Source organism: Melospiza melodia, unplaced genomic scaffold (genome assembly GCF_035770615.1).
Source record: "Melospiza melodia melodia isolate bMelMel2 unplaced genomic scaffold, bMelMel2.pri scaffold_34, whole genome shotgun sequence".
NCBI lineage: Eukaryota > Metazoa > Chordata > Aves > Passeriformes > Passerellidae > Melospiza > Melospiza melodia.
In genome coordinates this window covers 3,438,825-3,465,442 of record NW_026948659.1, presented here as the reverse complement: position 1 = coordinate 3,465,442, position 26,618 = coordinate 3,438,825, and the positions used below count along the sequence as shown (strand labels likewise).

The window sequence follows — 26,618 nt, the reverse complement described above, 5'->3', positions numbered from 1 at the left end:
GATCTCCTTGGATCTGCAGTATCTCCATGGATCATTGGTTCCATGTGGCCCTGCTGTGTCACAGTGGTTCCTTGGTTCCATGAAGCCCCACTGCATAACAATGGAATCTTGTTCCCGTCAGGTTCTGTACTGTCACCATGGTTTCCTTGGTTCTGGACTGTAACAATGGACCCTTGGTCCCATGAGGTTCCATGATGTCACAATGGTCTCCTTGGTTCCACAAGGACTTGCATTGTCACAATGGACCCACCTTTCCAGGAGCTTCCATGGTGTCTCCATGGTCTCCTCAGATCCACATTGTCACAATGGACAACTGGCTCCATGGGCCCTCCTGTGTCACAAAAAACCCTCAGTGCCATGAGGTTCTGTGGTGTCACAATGGTCTGCCTGGTTCAACAAGGCCCTGGAGTGTCACAATGGCTGCTTGGTTCTGTGAGCTTCCATAGCATCAACAATGGCCTCCTTGTTTCTGCAGTGTCACAAAGGATCCTGGTTCCACGAGGTCCCTAAATGTCAGTGGTCTCCTGGGTTCCATGTGGCCCTGCTGTATCAACACAGCCCCTTGGTTCCATGAGTTTCTGTACTGTCAGAATTGGTTCCTTTGTTCCAATGAGGCCCTGCTGTGCCACAATGGACCCTGGGTTCCATGAAGTTCTTCAGTGTCAGAATGGCCCCCTGGATCCATGATGTCCCACAGTGTCACCATGGTGTCCTTGGATCCACAGTGCCATAATGGGCCATTGTTGCAGCCGGAATAGCTACTAATAAAGCCCAGGGTAGGGAAGCAAAAAGGGCCTTTGCATGGTACCCACAGATGTTTAATTCAGCCGTGCAGTGAGATGTTCAGGGTCACAAGACAGGACTCCCGGGGGGAGTCCAGGTTTCTGTATCTCCAGAGGAAGGGGTTGATCAGTGCCATGGGGGCAGTACAAAGATGGGGCCAATGGGGGAATGGGGAGGGAGGGGCTGAGGGACAGAGAACAAGAGGAAGGAGCCAATGGGGTCGCACAGCTTTTGAGGGAAGCTTCTTGTGTCTCCCTAACCCAGGGAATGCCTCTCAGGGTCTCCACAGCAGCAGAATGTCAAAAAGGCCCCTTGGTTCTTGTGGGCTCCTCAGGATCCCAGTGGCCCCTTGGCTGCATGAGGCCCAGCTGTGTCACACTTGCCCCTTGCTTCCACTGGGTCCCACAGCATCACAATTGTCCCCCCTTAGATCCATGACGCCCCGCAATGTCACAATGGACCTTTGGTTCCATGAGTCCCACACTGTTCCAAGAATTCTTAGTTCCATGGGGCCCTGTAGTGTCGCAATGGTCCCTTTGTTCCGTGGTTCCACACAGTGCCAAATTTTCCCTTTGGCCCAACAGGGGCTCATAGTGTCACAATGGACTCCTTGGTTCTATAGGGACACAAAGTGCCACAATGGCTCTTTGGTTTCACCAGGCTTCAAAGTGTAAAAATGGCCTCCATGGTTTCATGCAGCCATACTAGGTTAAAATGGACTTTTGTTTCCATGATGCACCACAGTGTCACAGTGGTCAGCTTGGTTGTGCACTGTAAGAATGCCCCATTGGTCACTCAGAGCCCCACAGGGTCACTATTGTGCCCTTGGTTCCATGAGGGCTTGCGGTGTCACAATGCCCTTTGGTTCCATGAGGTCCCATGTGTCATAATGATCTCCATGGTTCCATGAGGCTTCGCTGTGGCTCAATGGCCCCCTTGGTTCCATGATGTCCCATAGCAGAGCAATGGTCGCCTTGGTTCCATGGTGTCAGAATGGCCCCTTTGTCCCATGGAGCCCCACAGTGTCACTGTGATCCCCTTGATTCCATGAGGCCCTGCAGTGTCATGGTGGCTCCTTGGCTCCATGAGGCAAAGCAGAATCAGAATGGCCCCTTTGTCCCATGGAGCCCCACAGTGTCACTGTGATCCCCTTGATTCCATGAGGCACTGTAGTGTCGTGGAGGCCTCTTGGCTCCATGAGGCAAAGCAGAATCAGAATGGCCCCTTGGTTCCATGGAGCACCATAGTCCTGTTGGTTCCACAGGGCCCTGCAGTGTAACAAGGGACCTTTGGTTCCATGAGGTTCCTCAGTGTCTCAGTGGCCCCTTGGCTCCAGGTGGCCCTGCTGTGTCACAGTGCCAGGTGGTTCCATGAGGTCCCACAGTGTCCAAGTGGTCTCCTTGGCTCTGGGAAGCCCCACAGAGCCACAATGGACCCTTGGTTCCAGGAGGCCTTGCTGTGTCCCAATGGACTTTTGGTTCCATGGGGTTCCACTGCATAACATGATCCCCTTGATTCCAGAAGGTTCTGCAGTGTCACAATGGACCATTGGTAACATGCAGCCCCACACTGTCACAATGACCTCATGGCTCCATGAGCTTCCACACTGTCATCAATGGTCTCCTTGGTTCCACAAGACCTTGCTCTTATACAATGGACATTTGGTTCCATGGGGCTCCACTGCATCACAATGGACCCTGTGTTCCATGGGGTTCCACAGTGTCACAGCGAGGCCCTTGGATCTGTCAGCCTCTGCTGTCACCAAGTGTCCAAAATATCAGAATAAGGCTCCTTAACACTAATTTGCTATTTCAGAGGGTATCATTTATTCAGGCCTGAGGTCCAGCACGGGATAACTCCTAACTTACATGAATATGGAATTCTACCAGTGTGTTACCTATATAAAGTCCCTAAATGTGAATTACAATTTACCCACTTCCATAAAACCCACCCCAAGTTCCCCGATTCACTCCTTGATTTCTCCATTCCTGCCCTCTTGAGGCAGATGTCTTCTTGTTCTCTTCCACCATCCTTGCTGGGAAAGCAGCCCCTGCATGCCTTGTTCCTGTGCTGAAAGTTCACAGGCAGGGTAAGCATGGAATGAACCCTTTTGGTATCAGCCCCAGGCTTTGTGTGGGCAGGCAGAGGCAGGCAGGAGGCAGAGCTGTCAGCAAAGGAAGGGCCCAGCCAGGTGGGGCAGCCGGGGGATGCCGACAGCCTGCAGGGACAGAGACGCAGGGCAGGGACACCGTAGCACAGCCTGGGCTGCACAGGGCACAGGCATGTGCAGCAGCTGCAAGACAGCCCTGCCAGAGTCAACTTGGGCAGCACTTTGGCCATGGCTGCTGGGCCTGGGCCTGAGGCAGGAGCAGGAGACAAGTGACCCTTGCAGGCCTGGGGCCTCATTGCCTCCTTGTCCCTGCTCAGCAGCCTGGCAGGGGCCGCCCCATGCTCCTGCCCTTGCCATTGCACATCCCCACATGCCAGTGCCCATCCAGCAAGAGCCCTGAGCAAGGAGGGAGGGACAGCATCTGCCTGGCCAGGGGCTGTGGCTCAGGCCTTGGCCCTTTGCATTCCTCAAACTCATCCAACTTTGCTCAGCACTAGAGACACCTTGTCCTTGTTTGTCCCCAGCTGTCATCACTGCCTCCAGTGTTCTGCTCTAACTGGAACCTGGGGACACTTTCTCAGTCCTGTCCCTCAGCGGGACCCATTAAAACTTTAAGAAAATTTGGAGTCTAAATTTTAATTTGAGTTGTTGAGAAGTTTTTTGAAGACACTCTCAGGGACTGAGTCTGATGTAAACAACACAGAAGCCCTGAGAGGGTTATTAAAGATTTCCTAGTCCACTTATGGAGAAAGATTTCAAAGAACTTGTAAAAAATACGCATTCCTATTTTAAAGGATGTATTTTATTTTATTTATCTTTCCATCAGAGGTGATTGCAGCATTCTGTGATTGATATTGACCCAGGGTCTGTCCTCAGCAGCTCTGGCCTGCTCACAGAAGCTGTGCCTGGAGCTCTGACCCAGTGTGGACAACCTTGCTCCACATTGCCCAGCTCCATCCTGTCTGTCCTCACTCCCCTGGGCCCTGCTGTGCTTGCAGAGCTGGCTGCACTCAGAGGGCTTTTCACTTTTTGGGGATTTTTTGAAGCAATCTGAACCTCCCGACTTTCCCCACTGCAAACAGACACACTGCTCAGGTGTGTGCCAGCCCCAGGTGCCACCAAAGCCACTGCAGAGCTGCCCTGGGCCAGCTGTGAGGGTGGATCATCAGCCCAAGCTGCACTGGGCCACTGCAAGGGGCTGTGGCCATGGGCACTGCACTGACCCCACTGCTGGGTTTGGCTGCCACGGCCACCGAGAGAAATTAAACTGTCCTTGGAAACACTGGGAAGGACTGGGACATACTGGGGAACACTGGGAACGCTGTGGGAGACACTGGAACATACTGGGAGTGACACTGGGGGATACTGGGAGAACCTGGGGACACTGGGGCAATTGCAGAGATGACTGGGGATACTGTGGTACCTGTGGATGTCACTGTGAGGAACTGGGAACGACTGGGAATGAACTCGGGTGTATTGGGACGAACTGGGCTGTACTGGGAGGGATTGGAGGGGTACTGGAATGTACTGGGTTCTACTGGGGACTAATTGGGCTTTACTGATGTTATACTGGTCTGTACTGGGGATGAACTGGGTTTTACTGGGAGGGACTGCAGGAGGGTGAATTGGCTGTTCCCACCTCCACTGCATCCCATTTGCCGAAGCTCCCGCCCATCTCCAGCCCCAGCCAATCAGCACCAGGGATCTGGGCCTGGGGGCGGTGCTTACACAGGCAGCAAATTTTCTTTTTGCCTACAACTCCCATCATGCCCCACGGCCTGACTGAGCCTCATTGCAGCCGGGAGAACAACTGCCGTCATGCCCCGCGCTCCACAGAACTCCGGGATCCGTCCCCATCTGTCCCATAAGTGTCCCCCAAACACTCCAGGGTCCCTCATTGTCCCCTCAGCGCACATTCGGGACTCCCGTAAACACCCCCGAACCCCTGAGTGCTCGCACCCCCACAGATGGCCGGTAGAGCCACTTCTGGGAATTCATCTGCTCTCGTCCCCCGTGGCCCCAGAGCCCCTCAGAACACAGTCCCGCGCCTAAAACTCCTGCCGCGACCCGCGCCCTAAAGAGCCCCGTTGGAGCTCTCTGAGCTCCTCCCAAGGGCTCCCGTGCCATTTACGTTTCCCCAGAGGATCTCAAGTCGGGGCTCGGACGCAAAGGTGTTCCCCAAGAGCCGTCCCGGACTCCCAAACATTTCGTTCCATCCACTTTCGGGACTACAGCTCCCATCATGCTCCGCGGCGCACGACCAGCGCTATTTCAGCCAGGACTTCATCTCCCGTCATGCCCCGCGCCCCACCGAGAGCCATTGCGGCTGCGCCCAGAACTCCCGTGATGCTCCGCGGCCCCGTTAAACCGTATGATACCCGCGCCTACAACTCCCATCGCCGCCTGCTCCCCTGAGAGCCCCGTTAGAGCCCCCCACAAGGGCCTGCCCAGACCCCGAAGGGCCCCAGATTCCCCTCCCTTACCTCCAAGGGCCCCTCTGGACCCCCAAGTGCTGCCCCGGACCCTGAACTGTCCCTCAGAATCCCTGAGTGCCCCTCCAAGTGCCCACCTGGCTTCCCCAAGTGTGCCCCACACCCTCAAGTTCCCTCTGAATTCCCTCCCCAGACCCAAAACTGCCCCAAATATGCCCCAGAAATGACTCCAGGGACCCCAAACTGCAGGCCCCCCCAACCCTGTCTGAGAAAAAGATGATAAAAAAGATGACAAAAAGACTACAAATATAACTAATTAAAAAAAAGAGAAAGAAATAAATAGCCAATAGAAATTATTTAATTAATTCATGAAGGAATTGTGTTACTTAGAACCAATGATGAATAATTTTCTTGGTTGCTAAAAATGTATCCAGTTTTAATATAAATATACAAATTAGGTAATAAAAATATTGTATGAGACTATCCTAAATTAAAATAATATAATTATAATTTTGTTATTAATAAAATTTATTTATAAGGAAAAATGCTAAAGTTTTTCTTTTTTGTTTGGGATGTCAGTCCCAGGTGGGCGTTGTGAGACATGGTGAGGCTGGGCTGAGGAGCAGCTTGTCCAAACAGGCTCAGCCTGCAAGGGGCTCATCCATGCCCAGACCTCCTAAGGAGACATTCAGCATCCAGATCACTTGGGGAATGCTTCTATCCCCTCTTCTCATAAGTAAAAAATTAAAAAATACTGATGTGATTAAAAAAACAAAAATCATGAGGTGCATTTTGACATCTTCCTCCTGAAGACAACTCCAAACTGACTCCAGTCACTGCACAAGCCCTGGAGACCCAAAGACAATGGAAGGGAGACAAAGAGCTCCTGAGGCCTTTCTGTATTTTAATCAGCCCCACGCTGGATTTGGGGCTGGGTCCAGGAGACTCAGGCATGCAGAGAAGGATGGAGAAGCTGCTCAAGGAGTCAGCAGCAAAACTCCAAGTGCCTTGGAGCATGGCTGGGCCCCAGGGAGGGCAGGGAGTGCCCAAGGCTGCCCAGGGCTTGGTGAGAGCAGATCCTTGAGGGAAGGATTGCAGGGAGCCCAAGGCTCTGAGCAGGGAACTGCAATGCTGAGCAAGGCCTGGCTTGGCTGCAGGAAGCAGAAAGGCCAAGCCCTGAGCCCAGCCTGGGCCAGCAGGGCCTGTCCCTCACGGCTGCCTCGGGGCTCTTGGTGGGCCAGGGGGATGTGAGGGGCAGCAAGGACAAATGGCATCAACCTGCAGCCCCTGCCAGCCTCCCCAGGGAGGCCGAGGGAGAAGCAAAGTGCAGCCCCTGCCAGGAAAGTTCCTCCTGTGGGGCCTCCAGAGGCGCTGCCCGAGCCCAGGGCACAAAGGCCTGGGTGCCTGTGGCCCTGCCAGCCCTGCCCAGCCCTTGGCCATCTGTCCTGCAGGCTGTGCCCCCTGGGCATGCTGCTCCTCTGCCCTGGCCGGCTGCACTCGCCCATCTCGCTGTGCCCCAGCATTTCTCACCCAGCGTTGCTGGGCCCTCCCTGGGCTCCCTGCACCCAGCGCTGCCGGCTCCTGGCACACAGAGCCCGGCCATGGCCCAGCCTCACGCTGCCACACCTCCAGCACCAACATTCTGCCCTGCGAGGGACTTTGCCTTCTCCTCAGCTCCAGCCTGAACCTTCCAAGGTGCACTTGGGGGAGGTTTCCTGCAATTCCCACTGCCAAAGAAACCTCTGTCTCCTGCTGGTCCCAAACAGAGAAGGGCTGGTGGGAGATCAGAGGTGGTCAGAGGCTGTTTGGGGCACAGCGACCATTGTAGCCATGATATTTTCTGAAAATTCCCTTTGCCAGGATTTAGCTCCTGAGAAGCTGAGGCCTCAGGTACAAAATATAAACAATCATTATCTGCTGCTGTGGAATGCAACAGGTGGATCTGTGATTGGCTTCATGTCATTGTTTCTAATTAATGGCCAATCACAGTCCAGCTGTGTGTCTCTCTGGTCAGACACAGGATTTAGTTATCATTCCATTCTTTCTCCTTTGCTTGCAAGCCTTCTGATGAAATCTTTTCTTCTATTCTTTTTATATAGTTTTAATAGAATATCTATCATAAAATAATAAATTAGTCTTCTGAAACATGGAGTCAGATCCTTTTCTCTTCCCTCTTCTAGGACCTCTGTGAACACCACTACTGACCATGAAATTATTAAGTTTTTTAATATTCTCTGAAAGAACAAGGGGCATGCACTAAACACCTACAACTGGCTGGATGGCCAGTTGAGTGGCCGTGAATGTTACACCAGAGAGTGGTGGTGAATGCTGTTGCATCCAGCTGGCAAGCAGTCACCTGTGGTGTCCCTCAGGGGTCTCTGCTGGAGCCAGTTCTGTTCAATATTGTTACTGACAACATGGATGAGAGTGTTGAGACTTTCAGTAGTAAATCTGCAGACAAAACTAAGCTGGGAGCATGTGTCCATCTGCTGGAAGGTAGGAGGCCTCTGCAGAGAGACCGGGAACAGTTGGATGGATGGGCAGAGTCCAATAAGATGAAGTTTAATAAGTCCAAGTGCCGGGTCCTGCACTTTGGCCACAACAACCCCTGCAGTGCTACAGGCTGGGGACAGAGTGGCTGGACAGCGGCCAGGCAGAAAGGGACCTGGGGCACTGATGGACAGCAGGCTGGACATGAGCCAGCAGTGTGCCCAGGTGGGCAAGAAGGCCAATGGCTGCTGGTCTGGATCAGGAATGGTGTGGCCAGCAGGAGCAGGGCAGTGATTCTTCCCCTGCACTCGGCACTTGTGAGGCCACACCTCGAGTGCTGTGTCCAGTTCTGGGCCCCAATTTAGGAAGGCCATGGAGGGGCTGGAGCGTGTCCAGAGAAGGGCAACAAGGCTGGGGAGGGGTCTGGAACACAAGTCCTATGAGGAGAGGCTGAGGGAGCTGGGGTGGTTTATCCTGGAGAAGAGGAGGCCCAGGGAGACAAGGCAGTGTCAGGGCACATGTTGGACTTGATGATGTCCAAGGTCTTTTCCAACTTTGCTGATTCTGTGATTCTATGGAACCACCCTTGGAGCAGAAGCAGGAGGAGCCCTGGGCCTCCTCTTCAGCAGCTCCAGCAGCCCAGGTCCCTCAGCTTCTCCTGCCAGCCCCAAAGCCCATCCTGTCAGTACTGCAGAGCCTCTGCAGCCCCTCCTCACTGCCCAGAACAGGGAGCCCCAGAGCCAGACACAGCAGCCCAGATGTGCCCCCCTGGCCTGGGGTGCTTCTGGCAAGGGAGCAGCAGCAGGCACTGCAGGAGCCTGCAGACAATTCCTGCAGCACTTGTAGGATGATCCTGCTGCCCAAGGGACGTTCCCATGGCGCCAAGTCAGGAACTGCATTGGGGAGTGGGGCCAGAGTGGACAGGGCAAACAGGGATGGGCTGTTTGCAGGGGAGGGGACGGGGATGGGTAATAGGAAGAAATCTGGACCAGGAAAGAAGAAACAAAGCAAAGGAAAAAGCCAAGGAAATGCTCAGGGCAGTTTTGGGATGGCTGCCAGGCAGCCCTGGCTCTGAGCAACAGCGTCTGCAGTGGCACAGGAAACTCCCAGCTGATGGGAACAAACATTTTGGCTGACTGCAGAGGCCAGGACAAAGCTGAGTGGTTTCCCTGGTGTCCCCCAGCCCTTGCTGGCCCAGGGGCTGATGGCATTTGTGCTCCCTCAGGTTCATATCCCCACACCAACAGCATGGGGGTGCTCCCTCTGCTCTGTGCAATGTAAACAGGGGCTGCTGAGCCAGTGCTGCCGTGTCTGTGCCTGCAAGGATGGGGCACCTGTGTGAGCTGGGGGAGAGGCCAGGGCTGCAGAGGGGGAATGTTGTTGGCAGCTCCAAGAGGACGCTTTGGGACGCTGCCCTGGGCTGTGCAGCGCACTGGGGATGGATCAGCCCCTGCTCTGCTGCTCCTTCCCGTCTGCCCCAGGGCCCTTGCAGAGCCCCAGCCATGCTGTTTGCCCCCAGCCTGCCCACGGCCAGCCTGGGGCTGCTCACGGGTCTTTTCTGTGCTGGGCATTGGCTTGGGCGTGTTCTTGAGAGAGCCTGGGCAAGGAGCCTGGAGCCCCCAGGCCCTGGGCTGAGGCGTCAGCGCTGCCCCAGCAGTGCCCATTGCCTGTCCCTGCTGCAGCCCCGGCACGGCCACCCCCAGGGCTGTGCCCGGCCCCGAGAGCACTCAGGCCCTGCAGCAACACCAGGGCCACCAGGGCAGCGGGGCAGGGCCACGGCAGCAGCACTGGCAACTTCAAGTGCTGCTGCTGCTGCTGGGCACAGCTGCTGGGCCAGCCCTGATCTGCCCCAGCTCTGCACACAGACATTGCTGCTGCAGCTCCAGGGAAGGAACAAAGGGAGATCTCTGGTGAAAATTCTGCTGAGAGATCCTTTATTTCATTTAAAGACACTGAGAACACAGCTCATGTTGACACTGTCTGGGGGCACTGGGAAGGTGGAGAGAAAGAAAATTAGAAATGGAAGAAACAATAGGGAGAATATTAAAAATTAAAACAGAGGGGGAAAATAACCAATCCAACAAAAACTTTCAAATCTCACTTTTATTACAAGAGATATGCAGAGATTGGCAAAAAGTTTAATGTTTTCTAAATTTTCCAGTCATCAGTCTCCACACCGCAGCCTTGAGCTCCTGGTTCCTCAGGCTGTAGATGAGGGGGTTCAGGGCTGGAGGCACCACCGAGTACAGAACTGACAGGGCCAGATCCAGGGATGGGGAAGAGAAGGAGGGGGGCTTCAGGTAGGCAAAAAAGCCAGTGCTGAGGAACAGGGAGAGCACGGCCAGGTGAGGGAGGCAGGTGGAAAAGGCTTTGTGCCGTCCCTGCTCAGAGGGGATCCTCAGCACAGCCCTGAAGATCTGCACATAGGAGAAAACAATGAACACAAAACAGCCAAAAGCTAAAGGGGCAACAAACAATGAAATCCAAATTTTTCTGAAGGTGGAGTGAGAGCAGGAGAGCTTGACGACCTGGGGAACCTCACAGAAGAACTGGCCCAGGGCATTGCCATGGCACAGGGGCAGGGAAAATGTATTGGCTGTGTGCAGCAGAGCATAGAGAAAGCCACTGGCCCAGGCAGCTGCTGCCATGTGGGCACAAGCTCTGCTGCCCAGGAGGGTCCCGTAGTGCAGGGGTTTGCAGATGGACACATAGCGGTCATAGCACATGATGGTCAGGAGGGAAAATTCTGCAGAAATGAAAAATAGAAACAGAAATAGCTGCACAGCACATCCTTTGTAGGAGATGTCCCTGGTGTCCCAGAGGGAATTGTGCATGGCTTTGGGGACAGTGGTGCAGATGGAGCCCAGGTCGCTGAGGGCCAGGTTGAGCAGGAAGAAGAACATGGGCGTGTGCAGGTGGTGGCCGCAGGCTACGGCGCTGATGATGAGGCCGTTACCCAGGAGGGCAGCCAGGGAGATGCCCAGCAAGAGGCAGAAGTGCAGGAGCTGCAGCTGCCGCGTGTCTGCCAATGCCAGCAGGAGGAAGTGCCTGATGGAGCTGCTGTGGACATTTGCTGTGTCTGCACATTTCAACGTACAGAAGGAGGAAAGACACGGCAATGAAGGGGAAATTTCTCACAGAAAAATCAAAACTCTTTGTCGTTGCCTCTTTCTTTCCACTAAGCACCTCCCCCTTGTGTATGTCTAGGAGATCTTCCTTCACCATTGTTGCTGGAGCCCTGATTGCTGCTGGCCAATGCTGTGTGAGGAGCTGGACCTTGGCCTGCAGGACACCTGGGAGTCAGCCCGGACCCCCAGTCAGTGCAGGGGAACAGTGAGAGCAGGGCCCAGTCCTGGTGTTCAGGCTTGGATAAAGAATCTTCCTGTAAGGCTGCAGAACTGCCTGGGTGAAGGGATGGGGATAACAGAAGGCAGAGCGAGGGATTCTGCTGCACCTGGGGAGAACAGAGAGTCCAGAGAGGCAGGAGGATTGTCTGAGGCTTAGTGCAGACTGAGGAGAGCTGCTCTGTCCCTCTCTCCTGTCCCAGCTGCCCTGCCCTTGCACCTTTCTGAAATCCACTCCCGTGTTACCCTGGACAGCCAGGAGACACTGCTGAGAGCAGAGGGATCCCTGGCACACCAAGTGGCTCCTGCCTTTCCCAGAGTCAGGACAGTGGGCTCAGTGCCAGCCTCCCAGGCTGCCCTGCCCAGAGCTGCCCGGGCACAGGGAGCTGGGACACCCCAATGCTGTGCTCAGCCTGCACAGGAGGAGCCCAAGGGCTGGGCCTGGCCCTGCAGCTGGAACTGCCAATTCAGAGAGACCCTCAGCAATGCCAGCAGCACCTGGGCAAGGCAAGGAGAGAGAGAGAGAGCCGGGCCTGAGGAAAAGCCTTTCCCTGGCCAGCCCTGGCCGGCCCCTGCCAGGCAGCAGCAGGGAAGGACAGTGTCCCTCAGGTCAGCAGGGAATGGGCACACGGCCGCAGAGATGACCTTCATCTCTGGGGCTGCTCTGTCGGCCCAGGAGGGAATGAGGGCCCCGATCCCCCGGGCTGAGGGCTGTGCTGGCTGTGAGGGGACACAAGAGCTGTGCTGCTCTGGGCAGTGTCTGCCCTGCAGGGCAGGCCCAGCAGGTGCCACATCTGCCCTGCAGCAGGGCTTCCCTCAGCACTGCCTCCCTCCCTGCCTGCCCACGGCTCTGCTGCTGGAGCTGTCCCAGCCCCAGCTGCTCCTGTGGCCCCGGGCTCCTTCCCTGCAAGAGCTGCCAGAGCCCAGCCCAGCCCCTGAGCCAGCCCTGTCCTGCAGCTGCTGGGCCCTGCAGGGATTAAAGAACAGCTCCCCCAGCCTGGGCTCCATGGAAAGGTGATGCTGCATGGATCTAGGGGCTGGGCAGGTGCAGGGAATTGCTAAGGTGCTCAGGAATCCTCAGTGTGATGGTTAAAGAGTCTCAGCCCCTGCTCTGCCCTGCACAGTTAATTTTCTATTGCCACCAAGCTGAGCCAGCCACAGATTCAGGAAAGCAGAGACCCAAGCAAGAAACGCCTGCCCTGAATGAGCTCATGAAAAGTCACCCTGGGCATGAGCTGGATCTCTGGGCAGCCCTGGCTGCAGCCCCAGCTTCACCCCCTGCAGCTGTCCCTGCCCTGTCCCTCTGACGGTGCCCAGGGCAGCCCCGCTCTGCAGCACATCCTCCCCCGAAGCAGAAAGAGCAGCAGAGCATCCTTACAGTCACATCAGTCCTGTCCTGGGTCAGCTTCAGGAGATCCCTCCAGGAGCACAGGGGACATTGCCCTGCACCCACACACTCACCATGCACAGGGCTGTGAAGATCTTTCCCCAAGTGAAGTCTCAGCTCAATGTCTTCCCAATCCTGATTGCCTTCAGCCTGTCTCTGCCTGGCTCCTGTCCCCTCAGTGCCTGCAGGCAGAGCCCTCAGCCCTGCTGGGCTGGGAGAGGAGCTGGCCCTGGGAAGAGCTGTTCCTTTAAAGCTCAGCAGCACAGAAACAGCACAAGGAATTTAACGAGCCTCTAGGGGATTTGGTGTTGTTTACATCAGACTCAGTCCCTGAGAGAGAGCTCAAAAAACTTCTCAAGAACTCAAATTTAAAATGAAACTCTGAAGTTTCTTGAAGTTTTAATGAGTCCCACCGCTGGACACAACTGAGAAAGTGTCCCCAGGTTCCAGTTAGAGCAGAACACTGGAGGCAGTGATGACAGCTGGGGACAAACAAGGCCAAGGTGTCTCTGGTGCTGAGCAAAGCTGGATGTGTTTGAGGAATGCAGAGGGCCAAGGCCTGAGCCCCAGCCCCTGGCCAGGCAGATGCTGTCCCTCCCTCCTTGCTCAGGGCTCTTGCCGGGATGGGCACTGGCATGTGGGGATGTGCAATGGCAAGGGCAGGAGCATGGGGCGGCCCCTGACAGGCTGCTGAGCAGGGACAAGGAGGCAATGAGGCCCAGGCCTGCAAGGGTCACTTGTCTCCTGCTCCTGCCTCAGGCCCAGGCCCAGCAGCCATGGCCAAAGTGCTGCCCAAGTTGGCTCTGGCAGGGCTGTCTTGCAGCTGCTGCACATGCCTGTGCCCTGTGCTGCCCAGGCTGTGCTATGCTGTCCCTGCCCTGCGCCTCTGTCCCTGCCGGCTGTCGGCATCCCCCGGCTGCTCCACCTGGCTGTGCCCTTCCTTTGCTGACAGCTCTGCCTCCTGCCTGCCTCTGCCTGCCCACACAAAGCATTGGGCTGGTCCAGGCTCCTTCTGGGGGATGTGTTGTACACCAGCCCTTCCCTGGGAGAGAAACTCCATTGTCTTTGTGAGACAGAGTACAGATTTATTCTGAATTAGGTGACGTGTCTGGAAGAGGTGAGGTGTCTGTGGAGCCAAAGCTGAAGGAAAAGCCGCATTTTAGAGACAACAAGGACACAGAGAAAGAAAAACAGAAATGACCACAAGGTCAATCTGCCCCAGACATAGCAATTCTTTTGGTAAAGAAGAACTGGTGCTAAATGTCACACGGAATGAATATGTATGAACCTTTTGTGAAACTGTATGCATATGCATTTGGAAGGGGGATAAAAGGAGACCCGAGGTCTTCATAGGCACGCTTACCTTTTTGGGGGCTTGCGTCCGGCGCGCGTCGTAATAAAAGCATACCGGGCTTTACAATTTTTACAAAGTTGTGAGGTTTCTTCTTTTCTCCACAAAACATTTGTTCTGAATCTGGGCCTCCCCAGGTGCCCTTGGCATTAATTTGGGCTTTTTCTCGCTTTTCTCTACTATGTCAAAAGGCTTCACCGTCTCTGACACCACCCTTCAGTCCCTCCCAGGGTTCTCCTCTGCTGTCCTCAGTCCCCACCTGTTGGGAATTTTGCTCACTAGAGACTGGAAGAGCACAAGGCGGTGGCTAATTCCGAGTCCTGCACCTGCAAGACAGCGCGTCCTTGGGCCCAGCTGGGTATGATAACGAGTGGACAGAGAGACGTGGGAAATAGAGAACGTAGGCCCAAAGGAATGAGGAGAATTGATGTTTAGTTTAACCAATAGATCGCTTGGCTCACAGAATATTCATGAGCTCATTACTTGCTGTATCAGTGTCTGATGCTCTCTTCAATAAACGGAACTTGCTGCTGACTCATATTGAGTGTCCGAGTTTTCCCTGCACCCGACAAATGGCTCATCCCCGACAAAGGCCTCATTCTGCGACAATTCTTCATTTATCAGCCCAATTTCCCATTTTTTGCATCCAAATTCCCTTTTTTTCCCACAAAAAATTTACAATTTTTGGACCCAAATTTTCCTTTTTTTCAGCACAAATTCCCTTTTTTTTACCCACTTTACCTTTTTTTCAGCACAAATTCCCCTTTTTGAGCCCAGTCTTTCCATTTTTGGCCCCAAATTCCCCTTTTTTCTCCCCAAATTTCCTTTTTTTGCTCCAAATTCTTTTTTCCTGGGCCCAAATTTCCCATTTGTGGGGCACAAATTTGCCTTTTTGAGTCCCAAATTCTCATTTTTTGGACCCAAATTTTCCCTTTTTTCAGCCCAAATTCCCCTTTTTGTTGCTCAAATTCCCTTTTTTGGGCACAAATTTCAATTGTTTAGTCCCAAATTTCCATTTTTGGGTCCAAACTTCCAATCTGAGCACCCAAATTCCCATTTTTGGCCACAATTTTTCCTCTTTTTTCCCAAATTCCCTTTTTAGGTCCAAATTTCTCCTTTTTGTTGCTCAAATTCCCTTTTTTGAAGCTAATTCTCCTTTTTTCAACCAAAATTCTCCTTTTAGGAACTCAAATTTCCCTTTTATGACGAAAATTCCCATTTTTGGACCCAAATTTTCTGTTTTTGGGCACAAATTTCCATTTTCTTTGTCCAAATTCCACTTTTTTGGTCGAAATTCTCCATTTTTGGACACAAATTCTTCTTCTTGACCCAAACTTTCCCTTCCTGGACCCAAATTCCCTTTTTTAGTCCCAAATTCTCCTTTTTGGACCCAAATTTTCCCTTTTTTCAGCCTAAATTCCCATTTTTTGACCCAATTTCCCATTGTTGTTTCACAAATTCCCTTTTTTGTGCACAAAGTTCCATTTTTTAATCCAAAATTCTCCTCTTTGGACCTAAATTTCCTCTTTTTTGGTCCAAATTCTTTTTTCCTCGACTCAAATTCCCATTTTTGGCTTCAAACCTCCCCTTAGTGCCCAAATTCCCATTTTTGGGCACAAATTCCCATTTTGGACCAAAATTCTCCTTTTTTGACCCAAACTTTCCCTTTCTGGTCCCAAATTCCTCTTTTTTTCCGCCCGGTACTTCCACTCCCGTCTGGGACTATATTTCCCATCATCCCCTTCACTCACTTCCGCTGAATACCCCGCCCACTTCATTTCTGTTCTCCCTCTCCCTTTCGGGACTACATTTCCCATCACGCTCTTCGCCAATTTCCGCTTTAAACCCCGCCTACTTCCCCTCTTTACTCCAGCTCCCTTTTGGGACTGCATTTCCTATCTCCCCCTCCTCCAACTTCTGCTACAAACCCCGCCCACATCTCCTTCAATCCTGAGGCGACTTCCGGTTCTGTTTCCCGCCACCGCCGCCATGTTCCTGCAGTGCTACGAGAACGAGCGCGGGGAGCGCGTTTATACCCTCAAGGTACCGAGGGGATTTTGGGGCGATTTTTGCAAATTTTGGGCAATTTTGGGCGATTTGGGGGACTTCGGGGAGGGTTCTGAGGGGATCCACGGGGTTTGGGTGCCTTGGGAGCGGTTTGGGAGCGATGAGGGAGAGGTTGGGTGGGCTGAGGGGGGAATTGGGACGGGAGTTGTGAGGCGAAAAGGGGAAATTTGTTAGAGAAAAGGGGAATTTGGGAATAAAAAATGGGAATTTGGGACTGGAAATGGGGAAATAGGGACTAAAAAGGGAGAATTTGGGACTAAAAAAGGGAAATTTGGGATTAAAAAAGCGGAATTTGGGACTAAACAGGGGGGATTTGGGTCCATAAAGGGGGAATTTGGGGCTAAAAAGGGAAATTTGGGTTTAAAAATGGAGAATTTGGGGCAAAAATGAGAAATTTGTACCAGAAAAGGAATATTTGGCACTAAAAAAGGGAAATTTGGGACTAAAAAAGGGGGAATTTAGGACTAACAAAGGAGAATTTGGGTCCAAAAAAGGGAAATGTGTACCAGAAAAGGAGAATTTGGGTATAAAAAAGGGAAATTTGGGTCCAAAAATGAGAATTTGGGCTGAAAATGGGAGAATTTGGGTCCAAAAAAGGGAATTTTTTACCAAAAAAGGGAGTTTGGGTGCTCAGGTGAGAAGTATGGATCTAAAAAAGGGGAATTTTGGTCTAGAAAAGGGGAAAATAGGACTAAAAAAGGGAAATTTGGGTCTAACGGGGGATTTTGGCACCAAAAAGGGAGAATTTGGGTCCAAAAATGGGAATTTGAGTGCCCAGATGGGGAGATTGGACCCAAAAAATGAATTTTGGTTCTAAAAAAGGGAAATTTGTGCCCCTAAAAAGGAGAATTTGGGCTCAAAAATTGGAATTTGGGACTAAAAATGGGGATTTGGGTGCAGGAAGGGAAAGTTTGGGGTGAAAAAAGGGAAAATTTGGGACTAAAAATGGGGAATTTTGGTCTAAAAGGGAGAAATTTGGGCCAAAAATGAAAATTCTGGGCGCACAAATTTCCCTTTTTTAGACCAAAATTCCTTTTTTGGCTCCAATCTCCCCATCGGGGCACCAAAATTCCCATTTTTGGACCCAAATTCTCCATTTTAGGACCCAAATTTCTCTTTTTTCGTCCCAAATTTCCCCCCCTTTTTTTTTTTTATTTGGGGTTGAAAAAAGGAAAATTTGGGACTAAAAAAGGGGAATTTTGGTCCAAAAAGGGAGAAATTGGAACTAAAAATGGGAATTTGGGCACTCAGGTGGGAAGATTGGAGCCAAAAATGGGAAATTTGTACCAAAAAAGGGAATTTGGGTGCTCATGTGGGAAGATCAAACTCCAAAAGGGGAATTAGGGCTGAAACAAGGGAAAATTTGGGCTCCAAAAGAGAAAATTGAGGACTAAAAAAGGAGAATTTGTGTCAAGGAATGGTAAGTTTGGGTCCAAGAAAAGGAATTTTGGGGTGAAAAAGGGGAGAATTTGGGACTAAAAATGGAGAATTTTGATCCCAGAAAGGAAAATTCGGGACTAAAAATGGGAACTTGGGGGATTTTGGTGTCCCAAGGGGAAAATTTCGGGGAGTTTTTGAGGAATTTGGGGGATTTTGAGGGAATTTGAGGATTTTAGGTGTCCTTAGAGGGAATTTTGTGGGAATTTGGGGGATTTTGGGGTTTTTTTTTGGATTTTGGGTGTCCTGAGGGGGAATTTTTGGAAGAATTGGGGGAGAATCTGGGGAATTTTGGAGGATTTTTGATGTCCTGAGGGGGAATTTAAGGGAATTTGGAGGAAATTTGGGAGGAATTTGGGGATTTTGCGGGATTTTGGGCATCATGAGGGGGAATTTTGGGGATTTTGGGGCAATTTGGGGGATCCTGAGGGTGGAATTTGGGAGATTTTGGGGAAATTGTGGCATTTAGGGGGAAATTTGGGGATTTTGAGGGATTTTAGGTGTCCTGAGGGGGAATTTGGGGGATTTTGAGGGAATTTTAGGATTTTAGATGTCCTTAGAGGGGATTTTGGGGAATTTTGGGGGATTTTTGTGGATTTTAGGTGTCCTGAGGGGGAATTTGAGGGATTTTGGAAAACTTTGGGGGATTTTGAGGAAACTTGAGGGATTTTAGGTGTCCTGAGAGGGGAATTTGGGGATTTTTGTAGGATTTTGGGTGTCCTGAGAGGGAATTTTTGGGAAATTTTTTTATTTTGGGGGAATTTGGGTGTCTTGAGGTGAATTTTGGGACATTTTGGAGGAATTTGGGGCATTTTGGGTGTCCTGAGGGGCACTTTGTGGATTTTGTGGTAATTTGGGAGATCCTGAAGGGGGAATTTGGGAGATTTTGGGGAAATTTGGAGATTTCAAGTGTCCTGAGGGGGGAATTTGGGGGAATTTGAGTGATTTTAGGTGTCCTTAGAGGGGATTTTGAGGGAATTTGGGGAATTTTGTGGAGATTTTTGTGGATTTTGGGTGCCCTGGGGGGAATTTGGGGATTTTTGGGGAATTTGGGGAGAATCTGGGGAATTTTAAAGGATTTTTGATGTCCTGAGGGGGAATTTGGGGGATTTTGAGAGGAGTTTGAGGAATATGGGGGGGATTTGGAGGATTTTGGGTGTCCTGAGGGGGAAATTTCGGGCATTTTTGGGGATTTTGGGTGTTCTGAGTGGGAGTTTGGAGGATTTGGGGGGAATTTAGGGCATTTTGGGAGGAATTTGTGGGATTTTGGGGATCCTGAGGTGGCAGTTTTGGGATTTTGGAGGAATTTTGGGGTGTCCTGAGGGGGGAATTTGGCGGGAAATTTCAAGTGTCCTGAGGAGAGGAATCTGGGGGGAATTTTAAGGGTTTTAGGGGGATTTTGGGGGAGTTTGCTTGTCCTGATGGGGATTTAGGGTGGATTTCAGGTAATTTGTAGGATTTTGCTGTATTTTACAGCATTTTGTGTAATTTTCCCCTCAGAAAGTGTCCCCGGCCGGGCTCCCCACACGCTCGGCCCACCCCGCCCGCTTTTCCCCCGATGACAAATTCTCGCGGCACCGCCTGGCCCTGAAACGGAGATTCGGGGTCCTGCTCACCCAGCGGGGCCGGGCCCTGCTCTGAGGGACCCCAAAAACCCAAAATCCCCCCAAAAACCCCCATGGAGCAGATGGAGCTCAGTCAAACCCGCTGAGCTGAACGGCGTGGGAGGAAAGGGTTAAACAGGAGGAAATTGTGAATATTAAAGGATTTGGGAGCTCAGAGGTGTCTGAGTGTTGGTGGTCAAATAAATTTGGGGTTTTTTCCTGGTTTTGGGGGGGTTTTGGGGTGTGGGAAGGATTTAATGGCGATCTGTGGGGCGCGGGGGGTGCTGAGAGTTGGAGGCATGGGTATAACGGGAGTCTATGGAGCGCGGGGGATGATGGGAGTTGTATGTGCGGGTATAATAGGGATCTATGGGGTGCCGTTGTAACGGGAGTCCATGGAGCGCAGGGGATGATGGGAGATATATGCGCTGGTATAACGGGGTTCTATGGAGAGCGGGGGAGGATGGGAGTTGGAGGCGCAAATATAATAGGGATCTATGGTGCGTGGGGGATACTGGAAGTCATATGCACGGATATAATAGGGATCTATGGGGCCCGGATATAACAGGACTCAATGTGACGCGGAGGATGATGGGCGATGTAGGCGCGGATATAATAGGGACCTATAGGGCATGAGAGATGATGGGAGTTGGATGCGCGGGTATAACGGGGCTCTATGGGGCGCAGGGCATGATGGGAGGTGTAGGCACGGATATAATGGGGCTCAATGGGGCGTGGGGGATGGTGGGAGTTGTATGCGTGCATATAACAAGGGTCTATGGAGCACATGGGTTGATGGGTGTTGCCTTCTGATATAAGGCAAAGCGACCTGGTTTCAAGGAGCAGCACGGTGACCCAAACTCACCAGGGTCGCTTGGGCTAAAGAGCACGCAGATACCAATGTGGTAGACGCTCAAAGGCCTTTATTGTCCCATCTCGTGGGATTTTATAGTCTAAGGGGTCTCTCTAAGTCAGAGGGGGTCTGCAGTACTATCTATGGTTAGTAAGGAGTGGAAAGTTACCAGCATTACTATCGTTAGGGGGGCTGCATTCCTAGTTACATTACTAGGGTGATCTCTTATCTTAAGGGATTAGGGGAAAAGGAGTCCTGCCTTTCCGTCACATCGCGTGATCTTCCGATCGCCTGTGCCTATCTACCACATCTCCCCCCCCCTTTTTCACAAATGAACGAGGAAGTCATATACATAGGAAATGAAATGAGGTATAGGGTTGTAACTTGACAAAGGAAAGCGGTTTGGTAAACCTGAGTAAGTTTTTGCCAGGCAAGTTTAGAAAATCTTGTGACTGGCAGTGTTCCCTGGTTGAACTCACAGCATTTGTTGCCGGCCTATGAACAGGATGTTGGCTCATTCTAGGCGGGTCTGAACGAATGAGACTAGCTTGTTCAGCAGGCATGGTCCGAAGGTGACAGCTAAAAGTAGCATTGCCAATGGAACTATTAGGGTAGAAACTAGGGTGGTTAGCCATGGTGATTGACTGAACCAGGACTCGAACCAACCCTGTTGGGCTTCCCTGTCTTTCTGTCTCTGAGCCAGTCTGTTTCGGAGTTCCGCCATGGAGTCTCTTACGACTCCCGTGTGGTCCACGTAGAAGCAGCACTCCTCTTTCAAGGCGGCACACAGGCCTCCTTGCTGCATGAACAGGAGGTCCAGGCCTCGCCTGTTCTGCAAGACCACTTCTAAGAGTAAGGAGACTGACTTCTCTAGAAAGGAAATGGATTTCTCGATCCTATGCAGGTCCTCATCGATGGTCATTTGCAGCTGGGACAGTCCTTGGTGTTGGGTCGCTAGGGATGAGACACCCGTTGCCATTCTGGCTGCTCCTAGGCCCAGCAGCATTGTGATAGTTATGCCTGTTATTACTTCTCTTTTGTGGAGCCGGCTGGGTTCCTCAAAAAGGTGATACACTTCTTCGTCTGAGTGGTACAGGACCCTAGGAACAATCAGAACTTGGACACAAAAGTCGTTAGAGTCATCGAATTTGGCTAGGAACCCATAGGGACTCACTCCAGATCGCTGGCAATCCCACCTCCCAGACGTGGATAGGACTGCCCACTAATTGTTTTTCCTGTCGGGCTTGACAGCTTTGGTGCAGACGTTGCCCTTCCACCTACATAGGGTTGCATTGCCAAAGCATCTGCCTCGGCCTGTGACTTGACTCAGGGTAATTCCTTTGCGGGGGGTATCCCATCTGCACTGGTGAGGGGCATCGGCTGAGGAATAATTGAAGGGAGTGTTTAAAGTGACTCCTTCGTAAAAGGGGGGTTTGACATTGTAACAAAGCCAACAGGATTTGGTTAGGTTAGGGTTGGATTCGTTCAGGGATAGAAAGGTAGCTTCTAACATACGAAGGATTGGGTCTGAGTCCGACCCGGCTGAGTGACCTGTCTGAAAGGCATCTGCACGGCCAGTCGGGATATTGGTGACCTTTGTGGGCAAGGTTTTGGGGTAGGTCCTGTTTTTCCCTTTCTGCGCACTTTTAATCGCTTTGTTGGGTCCGACTGCTTGGGGTGCCGACGGTTGGAGCCTGATAATTCACACATTCACCCTCTCTTTCAACCCTTGAAGGACTACTGTCCACCTTCTGCCTATGGCCCAACTAGGGTGATCTGGCTGCAAAACCGTCATGTTGTAGCCAGCGCATTTCCAAAATTTTAGGGACTTTATGGCGCTTTCGATAGAAACTTCCCTGGAGGAAGATGGGTGTTTTGCAGCCGGTGGGTGCCCAAGTGAACTGTAAGAATTTGTCGGGCTCTTGTGGATCCCACCCAGGCCCTGACGGTCTGGCATCTGTAACAATGGTTTTGCAGCCTCAGTGTCCACAACATCCCCACCTTGGATGATTGCAGTAGCTTTTTCCTGGGTTTGAAGCTGGGCACCAGTAGGATAGGTACATGTGTGTGGCATGTGGGGAATAGGGGTCCTGTGGTAGATAGGGACAGGCTCTCCGGAAGATTACGCGATGTCACGGAAAGGCAGGACCCCCTGTTCCCCTAAGATAAGAGATTACCCTAGGAGTGTGGCCCCACTAACAGTAGTGCTCGTAACTTTCCATTCCTTACTAACCATAGATAATAAGGACAGACCCCCTTTTGACGTAGAGAACCCCTTAGACTATAAAACCCCACGAGAAGAAGTAATAAATGCCTTTGACCGTCCACCACATTGGTGTCCGCGTGTTTCATTGGCCCGAGCGACACTGGGGAGTTTTGGGTCGCCGTGCTGATCCTCAGAACCAGGTCGCCTTGCCTTGCACCAGAAGGCAACAGGGTCCACCTTTGGTTGTCCTGTAAACAGGTCAGTGATGCGGAGCACGAAGGATGGGGCGTTCGGTGTGGTGATTTCTTTGAGCACTTTGCCACTACTAAGGTGTCGCATGACCCTCCTGAAGGGAAGATGGGGGTAGTGGTATGGGCTGGCTTGCCCTCTGGCGACATGCCCCAACAGCAAAATCACACAGAAACACCGTTGGTGCTTGGGTCTCACCCGTGCATGTCTCTCGGGCGCTGCCTGGCGGCTTGGTGGTCTGTTACTTTCCTCAGGAACGGGGATGTACGCGTCACGAGGACGTCCCACGAGCATGTCCTGTAAACAGAAACTCGCAACTCTCATCAGTCTCATTCTGCTCGTTGTGAAGGTCGGGCTTGATCGACTTAAGTGGACACCACCTGATTTTGCCGTCCTTTTTGACAGCTGCGTACCCTCACACCGTGAGCATCAGCCTCCAGCCCCATTCCCACTCACCTAGCTCGTTTCTACTTACAACCTGCGGGCCCTCCTCTAGCACTCAGGTGGCCCAGTGTTTTTGAACGGGACTGTTTGTTTCATCTCTCCTAGGGAATTGGTTCAGTGCTAGCAAAGCGGTTGCCAGTATACGCGCCTGATCTTCTGGGGGAATGGAATTGGCAAAGCCCTCTGCTTTCGCCAACACTTCTAGCTTGGATTTCAGGGTCTGATTTGCTCTCTCAACTATGGCCTGCCCGGTACTGTTATACGGGATGCCTTGCACTAATGTGATGCCCCATTTCGAGGCAAATTCCTGTACTGGTTTGGAGGTGAAATTGGAGCCGTTGTCCGTTTTGATCTGCTTGGGGATACCAAGCCACGCCATGGCTGTCAGCCATGGCTGAATTGTGGTTTTGGAGTTAGTTTTGGGGGTCTGTGTGGCTATGATCATTCCGCTATAAGTGTCCACTGTCACTGCAAGCCATGCTCAGGGCTTCATCAGTTCACACCAGGTGAAGTCCGACTGCCAGATTTCTGAGGGCTTGAGACCTCTCGGGTTGACCCCGCAGGTCCAAAGGGGTGACTTCTGGCAATAAGGGCAGGTGGCTACTACGTGATTCGCGTCCGCCGTCGAGATCTCTTTGCCAGTGCTTTGGCTCTGATGTGGAGCGAGTCATGCAGCTGACGAGCTTCCTGCAACGTCCATACGCCTTTCGCTGCCGTGTCCGCTTTGTTGTTGCTGATCTGGAGGTAACCTTTGACTGGGGCATGGCTGTTGATGTGAATGACTGACACAGTGCCCTGTTGTGAGGAGAGTGCTTCTTCCAGCATTAGGGCTGTTGCTGATGTTGACACACCTGGTCCTGCCATGGCTAGGCAGAGCTTTGCCACAAATATAGAGTCCGTTACAATGTTGAGGTGTTCATCTTGGAAGAGTCCACACACCAAGACCACTGCTGCTGCCTGCAGTTGTTGCACTGACAGTGTGGGGTCACGTGCTTTGATGCAATGCCATTGTTCTCCTGCCTGCCACACTGCTGCTGTGGTTGATGTCCTGGAGGAAGCGTCTGTGAAGTCCGTTGGTCCTGGCTGCGGTTTGTCCTTGACCTTTGGCGGCATGTCCATGTCGACTACGGTCAGCAGCTGAGTCCAGGGTGGTCTGGCGGAGTAGGACATTTCTCCTCTGAAACCGGTGAGAGCAAGGGCTAGGTACTCTGATATTGTGGCTGACTCCGTGGTCGGCTGCTTGCGAAACAGAAGGTGGATGCTTGTCGGCTCGGTTCCTAGGTGTTTGAAGGTGAGTTTCCTGCCTTTCATGATGAGGTTCGCGATGCATTCGATTCCTGGGGAAAATGCACAAGCGGGTCCGAGGACCACCCACTGGATTGGTCGGGACTTTTCGGAAGGTTCTTGGGCCAGTGCTCCCACTCTCCCCTTTCGGTGTGAAGTGGACGTATAGGTCCAGCTGCACGGCTGGGTTCCTCCTGGCAAGTGTGCCAGTGGACATCTGGCTTTTGATGAAGTCGAGGGAGCTCGCTGCTTGCGGTGTCAGCTCCTTGGGTTCCCAGGGGTGGTTTCCTTTCAGGAGGTCATACAGAGGGTCCATGACCTCGGGAGGAATTAGGACGATGTTGCAAAGCCACTGCAGTGATCGCACCAGGCGTTGCACTTTGTGGAGTGTTTTGATGTCTCAATGGACCTTCACCTTGGGGGGCTCACGTAGGAGCTTGTGATCCCTACTCCCAGGAAGGTCACGCAGGGTCCTCTCTTGATCTTTGCGCTTGCGATCTCGAAGCCGTTGGCCTGAAGGGTTTCCGTGATTGTGGACACCAGGTGATCTACTTGGCTTGCCGATGGTGCAGCGACTAGGATGTCATCCATGTACTGAATGATGGTTGCGGTGGGATTGGAGTGTCGGACTGGCCTCAGTGCTTTGTCCTTGGCGATTTGGCATATGACAGGGCTGTCCACTAGTCTCTGTGGCAATACTCGCCATTGGAAGCGGAGGTTGGGCCGCTTGCCGTTTCGGAACGCCACGGAAAAGGCGAATCGTTCTCTGCCCTAGGTTGCAGGGGTATTGAATAGAAACAGTCCTTGATGTCCAGCACTGTGCATGGCTGCCCTGAGGGGATGGCTGAGTTCGTGGGTAGCAGTGTCTGAACTGGACCCATGGGTCGGATTGTTTTGTTCACTTCTCTCAGGTCGTGGACGAAGCGATAACCTTCTCCAGACCTTTTGGGGATCACAAATACAGGGGTGTTCCATAGGCTGATGGAGGGTTCTATGTGACCCTTTCGCAGTTCAAGGTCAACCAGTTCCAGCAAGGCTGCCGCTCGAGGCTCTGTCAGGGGCCGCTGCTCGACCCATACGGGGTCTGATGATTTCCTAGTCAATTTTATGGGCAGCAGAGGGTGTACGGCAGTGGCCCTCAGGATAATTTGTAATCCTGAATCGTAGCATGGAAAGAACGTCCCTTCCTAACAGGGGTGGAGAATTTTGCAAAATGTAGGGATAAATCGCTACTGTCTGTTCTGGTCCCTTTTTCGTGTGAAGCGTTATAGCCACCAGCTGGGTGCTTTTCCATGCCCGGGACTGCCCTCCCTCTCCGTTTACTGGAGGGACTTCTTTGAATTGCCAATGTCCGGGCCAATGTGCTTGGGGAAAAATCGTGCAGTCTGATCGCGTGTCCGCCCAAAACTGAAACCCTATGACGTGGGGATCCTGACTGCCGTAAAGGCGGCATGTCCCCCACACCATCAGGGGTTCCTTCCCTATTTTCATAGCCAAGGCCACCCAGGGGTCCCGCTCTGGGGTGTCCCCTGCTGGTCCTGTGGCACCGGCGTGGCTTGTGGCGGTGGGGGGTGCCAAAGTATTACTGGCGGTGTTGCACAGCTCTGCCATTGTGCTGTTGGCAGGGATGCAAAACTGACTGCTCCCTGTGGGGGCATGGGGTATGAGGATCCCCTGCCCCAGTGGGGGTTGCTGTAGCCAAGCCGCTGCATGTTCCAGGTGGGAGGAGGCTGGATACAGCCCGGCTGCCCTCTCCCTCTCCCATTTCCCTGAGGCCTGGATCTGCATTCCTTAGCTAAATGTCCCTTCCTTTCATATGCCCAGCATGGTCCCCTAAGTCCCCCTTGGCGTGGTGGACCAGCTGCTGATGAGCGTCTTGGCTGGGGGCAGTTTACTGCCAAGTGGCCTGCCTGGCCGCACTTAAGGCATGCCATCACACTGGTTATTGCAGTGTGAACTGCTGCTTGAATGGGAGCTAGGTGCTCCTCCTTTGCAACGTGTCTGGTCATGGCAGCTACATTAGACCCCTGTGGCAGTGATCTTAAGATGTCCTTGGTGGCTGAGTTGCATTGCTGGCATAGGCAGTCTGCCGGCACGGGACCCTTCGCCTCTGAGGGTAACGCAGAGGAATCTAATGCGGCCTGAAGTTTGTCCACAAACTGAGTGAAACTCTCACTCTCACCCTGTTTTATGAGAGACCACGGAGATGGTTTAGCTACCACTTTAGATGCGTCACGGATGGCTTCTTGGGCAGCACGGGTTGTTGTCATGACCTCATGGGCACGCAAGCCCTCAGCCTGTGCCTGGGGGGTGATCATAGTGGGGTCTGTGCCCATTAGCCTCTGTATGCTGGAGCTGTGCAGTGGATGGTCTGCTCCCGTTACCAAGGTTAGCTGCTTCGTGCAGTTGTCTTCCCACTCTTGTTTAAAAACAATCATCCCTGCCCCATCGAAAATCATCCTGCACGTCTGCTTAATATCAAAGGGAAGCATGTCGTCCCCACCAAAAAGGCCATCAATGAGTGTGGAAACCATAGCAGAATTAATTCCCTTGTCCGCAATCGCTTTAACAATTGCC

General features: G+C 52.4%; 1 protein-coding gene across 1 annotated transcript; it reads right to left on the bottom strand.

The window, feature by feature from the left end:
• Positions 1-1,446: 1,446 nt before the first annotated feature.
• LOC134434238 (olfactory receptor 14J1-like) lies at positions 1,447-22,210 on the bottom strand. The gene is made up of 3 exons (XM_063182922.1): positions 22,180-22,210; positions 10,044-10,537; positions 1,447-1,554 (listed from the first exon to the last, which is right to left on the bottom strand). Exons 1-3 carry the CDS (start codon positions 22,208-22,210, stop codon positions 1,447-1,449), a joined length of 633 nt encoding a protein of 210 aa, XP_063038992.1.
• Positions 22,211-26,618: the final 4,408 nt, after the last annotated feature.

Excerpts from the sequence above, each read along its gene's own strand:
- LOC134434238 (XM_063182922.1), bottom strand. The coding sequence starts at position 22,210 with ATGAAACACGCGGACACCAATGTGGTGGACG. Across the intron at positions 10,538-22,179 it reads GGACACCAATGTGGTGGACG|GCTATGACCGCTATGTGTCC; the intron begins GTCAAAGGCATT and ends TGACCATCATGT. Across the intron at positions 1,555-10,043 it reads TGTACTCGGTGGTGCCTCCA|TGCACAACCAAGCTGACCAC; the intron begins GCCCTGAACCCC and ends GCATTCTTACAG.